This window comes from Aphanomyces astaci, assembly GCF_000520075.1.
Source record: "Aphanomyces astaci strain APO3 unplaced genomic scaffold supercont1.23, whole genome shotgun sequence".
In the NCBI taxonomy this organism is placed as follows: domain Eukaryota; phylum Oomycota; class Saprolegniomycetes; order Saprolegniales; family Verrucalvaceae; genus Aphanomyces; species Aphanomyces astaci.
Genome location: NW_009798286.1, coordinates 528,662 through 536,155, shown reverse-complemented (window position 1 = coordinate 536,155; position 7,494 = coordinate 528,662). Strand labels below are relative to the sequence as shown.

Genomic DNA, 7,494 nt, shown 5'->3' with positions numbered 1-7,494 from the left:
CAACTCTTGGACCTCACGCGCCGATAATCGCGCCAGTCGTTTTCGGTAATTTCTTCAAACGACTTTCCAAAATCATGTGCGCACACACGCGGCACAATCTTCTGGTCAATGCATGCCGCCAACGGCATCAAAAACATGGTACCGCCCATGCCGCGGTTTAGCACTTCCACGCGCCGCGAGTAGGCTAGATACTCGTCCATGAACTCACGACGCTCGCGCTTCGTGCTACCATTGTACATAGGTCCGCGGCACCTGTTGCATACCCATGAGGTTCTCCATGCGGCTTGTCGGCGCCCCTTGTTCGGACGGAAATGGCGATCGTTGATTGGTCGCTTCAGCGAATAATCCCCATCGCTCGCTATCCCGTCGGACCTTCTGGTTCAGCTCTTCTACCTTGTAGTTCTGCTGGCGATATCGCGCCCGACGCCTGGCGGAGCATTTCTTGATGCGCTTCCGAGACCCTGGCTTGTTCGGCCATCGCTCGCTTAAGTTCGTTTTGCTGACGAACCAGTTCTTCTTGTTGACGTAAAAGAATCGCTCGAGATTCTTCTTGTTCCAGGCGATTCTTCTCCATCGCCTTCGCCATCGCAAACTGTCGGGAAGACTCATCTTCCATCCGCTTCGCCATGGCTTCTTGCTGCGCATGGAACTGCGCCAGCTGTTCGTACGTCATTTGGTTGAAATGACTTGACGTCATCGTCGCTCGCTCCACGCTTTGCATCCGCAGCTCGTCCATCTCCGCTTGATTCGGCGGAGGCAATGGTACGGCCAACACGGTCTCCATAGACCGCGTTGGCGTCACACGAGCCAGGCTGTTCGTAAACGGCAGACTTCCTTATTCCATACTCGTACGGCAAGTAGCAGGCTGCTACTAAAGAATTCTTTGTTGCGTCTCAACTTGACGGACCTTGCGAAGTCCGATTCAAAGGCAAATCACAAAGTGAATTCCCCCCAGTGGCAAGTAGTCACTGGGGCTTAACCCTAACCTAATCAAACAGCTGCTGGGCAGCCAATAATCTAACTAGCGAATAGGATCACACCCAGGATATCCAACCAAATCGAACACTTGGATAACTTCTTGGGAGGGGCTCAGGGGTTCCGCGAATGGCAAATTTCGCAACAGTTAGTCCAAACGGCCATCTGCACGGTGCACACCTTACGTCCGTACGCAATCCGTTTGATTCCGTGGTACTCACGACGGCGTTTGTCGTCCAAGAAAAGAAATCGCCTGGCGTGCCAGTCTCAGAATGGGCGAACAACTTCTGGGTGTTGCTACAGAAGCGTGTGATGTGGCAAATCTGCGCCTTTGGTTTCATCACCACTATGTTCCGAAACATCTCGTCCACGGCCAGGATGCCCATGTCCACCACTTGGGCTAGCATTGAGCCGTTGAACGACTTGTTGACATCCATCCTCGGGAATAGCATGTTTTCGGGTATCTTATAGGCGTACTGCGCCGTGGAAATTGCCGACATTGGCTATGAGAGGGCCACGTACGGTTTGGTCACGACCGTGTGCAAACCTGGCGGGGACGATTGACGACCTCAGGTCCGATACGCACGAAGTGCGCTGGGACGTGGCGTGTCTCGCACATCATCTCTTTTGAGTGCAAGTTGTTTGCGTTGACGTGGCTGTGGATGTTGCCCCCTCAACGGCATGAAATGCAAGAGATCAAGAAGAAGGGTGGCAAGAGCAAGTTGGCCCCGTTTATCTTAATTGTGTGTCTTTGCGTGTGGCTTGGCATTCTTGGTGGCGTTTAGTATCACGCCCATGTACCCTGCGACCAAATGCTATCGCATTGCTGGTGGCAATGGAAAGTTGGACCCCGACACGGGCAACTGTCCATCGACCAAGGCCAAGAAAGGCGAGATGCATTCTGGCGAGTATTTCCAAATTTGTGAGTCGTAAAGTTGTGTTATATAAATCAATTGTGCAGTTTTCAATTCATCCATCGTAGTTAGCCTATGAGGACTGTACATTGATTTGAGGAGCGTGCAGAGGTCCCAGTCGGTCGTCCGTATTCATCAAATGTTTGTCATCATCGGACACCACCCCCATGCCGGCTGGCGCTCTGTCGCTCGCTTGCAAGTCGGAGCGCTCCCTGTTATCGGCCGAACCTCTGTTCGACCCCCCGTGCCTGAGCGTGGGTAGCCGAATGTTGGTCCGAAACAGGACGACATTTGAGGAGTGTGAAATATGACCTGACTGTGAATCCGGACAGGCATACACTGTATCGATGCGTGACTTGTACTCCAGTGAAATCAAAAGGAGGGACCTGATTGATAGCCTGGATAATGAAGCTACTTTTGGAATTGTCATCGAGGTCACCGTTGTGAACACTGTAGCCGTCGGTTGTGAACACCGGCGCAAGACAACACTCCCCCATTACTGTGGGGGTGTTCACGTCAGCATAGGTTCCACTAGGATTCTCAGTGATAAACTCTTGAACGTCGATGATCTTGCCTTTCCGCAACGAAGTATTGAATGACGCTCGTATTCTAACGACAAGTACAAACATTGCGACACGGACGGACTGAGAGTGGGGATCGACAAGGGTGTCGACATGCACCGAGTTGAATGGAAGTTGGGGACCCCTCTGATGTTCTACCAGAGAGAAGATGATTGCCTCCCCAACACTACATACAGTACTCGTATATTCAAGCAGGCTCGCGGAGGTCTTAAATGGCACGTGATTCACATTTCCATCTCATTTCGTGACACGTACTATTAAATTAGTAGTCCACCTGAGTATAAATGCGCAGTCCCGCAGGGATTCTCCACGCACTTTGATTGAATACAGCACAATTGACTTAATATAACACAACTTTACGACTCACAACTGGGGGCAGGAGTACATCTAGCCCTTCTTGGACTTGACCAATGGACAATTGCCAGTCTTAGGGTCTAACTTGCCGTTGCCGCCAGCAATGCGGTAGCACTTGGTCGAAGGGAAGATGGACATGATGTTGGTCGCCACTGAGAATGCCAAGCAAACCGTGAAGATCACAATCAAAACGATACCGGCCAACTTGCTCTGGCCACCCTTCTTCTTGAGCTCTTGCATTTGAGGGCGCTGAGGAGGCAGCATCCACAACCACGCCAACGAAAATAATTTGCACCCGAACGAGATGATGTACGAGTACGTTACGTCCCAGCGCACTTGGGTCGTGTCGGACCTGAGGTCGTCTTGCGACAGCATAAAGTACGAGTCGATGACCTTGTAGATCACAGACGCAAATGGCCCGGCCAAGTTGGACACGGTCGTGACCAAGCCATACGTGGCCCCCTCGTTGCCGATGTCGGCGATTTCCACGGCGCAGAACGTGCTCACGATGAAACGCACGCCGCCAGGGATGTTGTCGGCCAACGCCACACCCGTGAAGAACCACTGGTTGCGCACGACGTCCCAGATCGTGAAAAAGATAACCATCCCATCGACGAGAATGACCCCGATAGTGCCTAGGGCGATGGTCCACCGCCAGTTCCAGTGCAATCCCCACTTGGCCACTACAATCAAGATACCCGAAAACATGCCGTTCCCGAGGATGGATGTCAACGAGTCGTTCAACGGCTCAACGCCAGCCCAAGTGGTGGACATGGGCGTCCCGGCCGTGGACGAGATGTTTCGGAACATGGTGCTGATGAAACGAAAGGCGCAGATTTGCCACATCACACGCTTCTGTAGCAACACCCAGAAGTTGTTCGCCCATTCCGAGATTGGCACGCCAGGCGATTTCTTCTCTTGGACGACAAACACCGTCGAGAGCACCACGAACACGCACGGAATCAAACAGATGGCGTACGGAACATTGGGGGCCATCGAGAACGAGAACGACCCGTTGTAGTTAGCGCTGTTCAGCCCGAACCCGGTCACGATCAAAGATATAATCCCAGCTAAGGTGCGCACCGTGTAGATGGCCGTTTGGATGCGGCCACGGATGGCCAGCGGTTCGCGCTGGGCGTACTGCACCACCATGGCGTCGGACGCACATGCAGCCGTGACGTACCCCACCGACACAAACATGGACAGAATGATAAACAAGCCCCCGTTGTCTGGCGCGCTGAGGTTGAACAAGTCATGGTCCTTCGACGACGCTTTCGAGTACGGCTTGGTGCACGCCTTGGAGTTTCGTTGCGCAGCCTTTTCACGGTTGCAGTATGGCTCGCCCAACGAAGAGAACGTCATGATCGTCAAGCAGATCATCGTGGCCGTCCACCCGATCAACATCCACGACTTGCGGCGGTAGCCAAAGATGGGGAAACAATCCGAGAACATGCCCATGAACACTTTGAACGACCAGCCCAACGTCACGAGTGTGTTGTACGACGACGTTTGGTAGCCTTCCAATTGCAGGTACACGTTGAAAATGGGGTAGTTGAGCGATGGAATCATGCCGTAGATGATGCCGATGGCGGCATATTGTGTGAAGAGGCCCATGGCTTCGCGAGAGAGCAGGTCCAGGGCGCCCCCTTCAACCAGGGCCCCGTCTTCGAGCTCGCCAGGTGTCTTGGCTTCGTCGTAGTCGCCAGCGACCTTGTCGTTGGTAGCCGACTGGATGTACGACACACGCTCTTGCAGATCCATTCCTCGATCGGCGGTGTTCATTCTGGTCCCTTGATGGTGGCGAGGGAAACGGAAGAATGACTAGTTGGCCCGCTTTGTGCACACCACACGATGTGATGTTTGGGTATGGGACATGACACTACTGTTGGTCACCATATGTGCGTTTGGATACATATCATATGGCCCTGATTTCACCACTTTCCACCGCATACGACTCGTCGTCACTTTAAAAAAAAATGTTGAAGATCAGCAATCATACCCGTTCACAGCTTGCCACAAATGTATCTATCAAGTGAAGCAACCCAAAGGACACCAACAGTTGTAGCAAGATACTAGTGTTTGTTAGGTTAATAAGACTTCAAGGTGACACAGTCAGGTGTAGGGGTATCGTCAGTACACATTCATGTCGGTTGCAAGTCCCTCACATTTACTCTCAGAAGCTGTTTATTGTGAAGTACAGTAATAGTATATTGCTGCAGCGTTGAACTCACACATGAAGCCCTTTCGTCTGCATTTAACTTCGTTGTCCAGTATTGTCTGAATAAACAGCGTAGAAAAACCATGCCACACGGGCTATAAGGCGGAAACTATGGGAAAACGTTCAAGAAATCTGGATACCGTTCAGCCAAGCCTGAAAACCGTTCAAGCAAATTTTCTTCCCGTAACCCTGTAACCCCGGGACTTCATCCTACCCCCGCGTGCACATACTTCGAAGTATAATGCTAAATCCCCATCACCAGTGGTTAGCTCTCGCTAACCACTGAGATACGCTTTCAGAGTACAAAAAATATGCCTCATCTAACTAGAGTTTATTAGTTTGAACGGTTTTCAGTCTGTTGAACGGTATCCAGATTTCTTGAACGTTTTTCAGGGTTTGTCCTATAAGGCTACAGTACCTGTTGAAAAAGGTGAAATCAGCCTTCTATACATGTGTGGCAAGATCTATCTCTTGCCCAAGCCTTGTGAACAAACATATGGAATTACTGGGTATCAAAACATACTGTACTGGTAGTACAAGTAAGCATCTCGTGCAGTCAGCCATATGATATGTATCCAAACGCACATATGGTGACCAACAGTAGTGTCATGTCCCATACCCAAACATCACATCGTGTGGTGTGCACAAAGCGGGCCAACTAGTCATTCTTCCGTTTCCCTCGCCACCATCAAGGGACCAGAATGAACACCGCCGATCGAGGAATGGATCTGCAAGAGCGTGTGTCGTACATCCAGTCGGCTACCAACGACAAGGTCGCTGGCGACTACGACGAAGCCAAGACACCTGGCGAGCTCGAAGACGGGGCCCTGGTTGAAGGGGGCGCCCTGGACCTGCTCTCTCGCGAAGCCATGGGCCTCTTCACACAATATGCCGCCATCGGCATCATCTACGGCATGATTCCATCGCTCAACTACCCCATTTTCAACGTGTACCTGCAATTGGAAGGCTACCAAACGTCGTCGTACAACACACTCGTGACGTTGGGCTGGTCGTTCAAAGTGTTCATGGGCATGTTCTCGGATTGTTTCCCCATCTTTGGCTACCGCCGCAAGTCGTGGATGTTGATCGGGTGGACGGCCACGATGATCTGCTTGACGATCATGACGTTCTCTTCGTTGGGCGAGCCATACTGCAACCGTGAAAAGGCTGCGCAACGAAACTCCAAGGCGTGCACCAAGCCGTACTCGAAAGCGTCGTCGAAGGACCATGACTTGTTCAACCTCAGCGCGCCAGACAACGGGGGCTTGTTTATCATTCTGTCCATGTTTGTGTCGGTGGGGTACGTCACGGCTGCATGTGCGTCCGACGCCATGGTGGTGCAGTACGCCCAGCGCGAACCGCTGGCCATCCGTGGCCGCATCCAAACGGCCATCTACACGGTGCGCACCTTAGCTGGGATTATATCTTTGATCGTGACCGGGTTCGGGCTGAACAGCGCTAACTACAACGGGTCGTTCTCGTTCTCGATGGCCCCCAATGTTCCGTACGCCATCTGTTTGATTCCGTGCGTGTTCGTGGTGCTCTCGACGGTGTTTGTCGTCCAAGAGAAGAAATCGCCTGGCGTGCCAATCTCGGAATGGGCGAACAACTTCTGGGTGTTGCTACAGAAGCGTGTGATGTGGCAAATCTGCGCCTTTCGTTTCATCAGCACCATGTTCCGAAACATCTCGTCCACGGCCGGGACGCCCATGTCCACCACTTGGGCTGGCGTTGAGCCGTTGAACGACTCGTTGACATCCATCCTCGGGAACGGCATGTTTTCGGGTATCTTGATTGTAGTGGCCAAGTGGGGATTGCACTGGAACTGGCGGTGGACCATCGCCCTAGGCACTATCGGGGTCATTCTCGTCGATGGGATGGTTATCTTTTTCACGATCTGGGACGTCGTGCGCAACCAGTGGTTCTTCACGGGTGTGGCGTTGGCCGACAACATCCCTGGCGGCGTGCGTTTCATCGTGAGCACGTTCTGCGCCGTGGAAATCGCCGACATCGGCAACGAGGGGGCCACGTATGGCTTGGTCACGACCGTGTCCAACTTGGCCGGGCCATTTGCGTCTGTGATCTACAAGGTCATCGACTCGTACTTTATGCTGTCGCAAGACGACCTCAGGTCCGACACGACCCAAGTGCGCTGGGACGTAACGTACTCGTACATCATCTCGTTCGGGTGCAAATTATTTTCGTTGGCGTGGTTGTGGATGCTGCCTCCTCAGCGCCCTCAAATGCAAGAGCTCAAGAAGAAGGGTGGCCAGAGCAAGTTGGCCGGTATCGTTTTGATTGTGATCTTCACGGTTTGCTTGGCATTCTCAGTGGCGACCAACATCATGTCCATCTTCCCTTCGACCAAGTGCTACCGCATTGCTGGCGGCAACGGCAAGTTAGACCCTAAGACTGGCAATTGTCCATTGGTCAAGTCCAAGAAGGGCTAGAT

At 52.5% G+C, this 7,494-nt stretch overlaps 3 protein-coding genes across 3 annotated transcripts; 2 read left to right on the top strand and 1 right to left on the bottom strand.

Moving 5' to 3' along the window:
• Nucleotides 1-1,104: 1,104 nt before the first annotated feature.
• On the top strand, nt 1,105-2,151 carry H257_09535 (hypothetical protein; the record flags this gene model as incomplete). Its single annotated transcript, XM_009835776.1, has 4 exons — nt 1,105-1,435; nt 1,549-1,705; nt 1,761-1,883; nt 1,989-2,151. The coding sequence occupies 4 exons, from the start codon at nt 1,105-1,107 to the stop codon at nt 2,149-2,151; spliced, it is 774 nt and encodes a 257-aa protein (XP_009834078.1).
• A 706-nt stretch (nt 2,152-2,857) lies between these two features.
• H257_09534 (hypothetical protein) lies at nt 2,858-4,606 on the bottom strand (the record flags this gene model as incomplete). Its single annotated transcript, XM_009835775.1, has 1 exon — nt 2,858-4,606. The coding sequence occupies one exon, from the start codon at nt 4,604-4,606 to the stop codon at nt 2,858-2,860; it is 1,749 nt and encodes a 582-aa protein (XP_009834077.1).
• Nucleotides 4,607-5,743: 1,137 nt separating this feature from the next.
• Nucleotides 5,744-7,492, top strand: H257_09533 (hypothetical protein; the record flags this gene model as incomplete). The annotated part of the gene is made up of 1 exon (XM_009835774.1): nt 5,744-7,492. The coding sequence occupies one exon, from the start codon at nt 5,744-5,746 to the stop codon at nt 7,490-7,492; it is 1,749 nt and encodes a 582-aa protein (XP_009834076.1).
• Nucleotides 7,493-7,494: the final 2 nt, after the last annotated feature.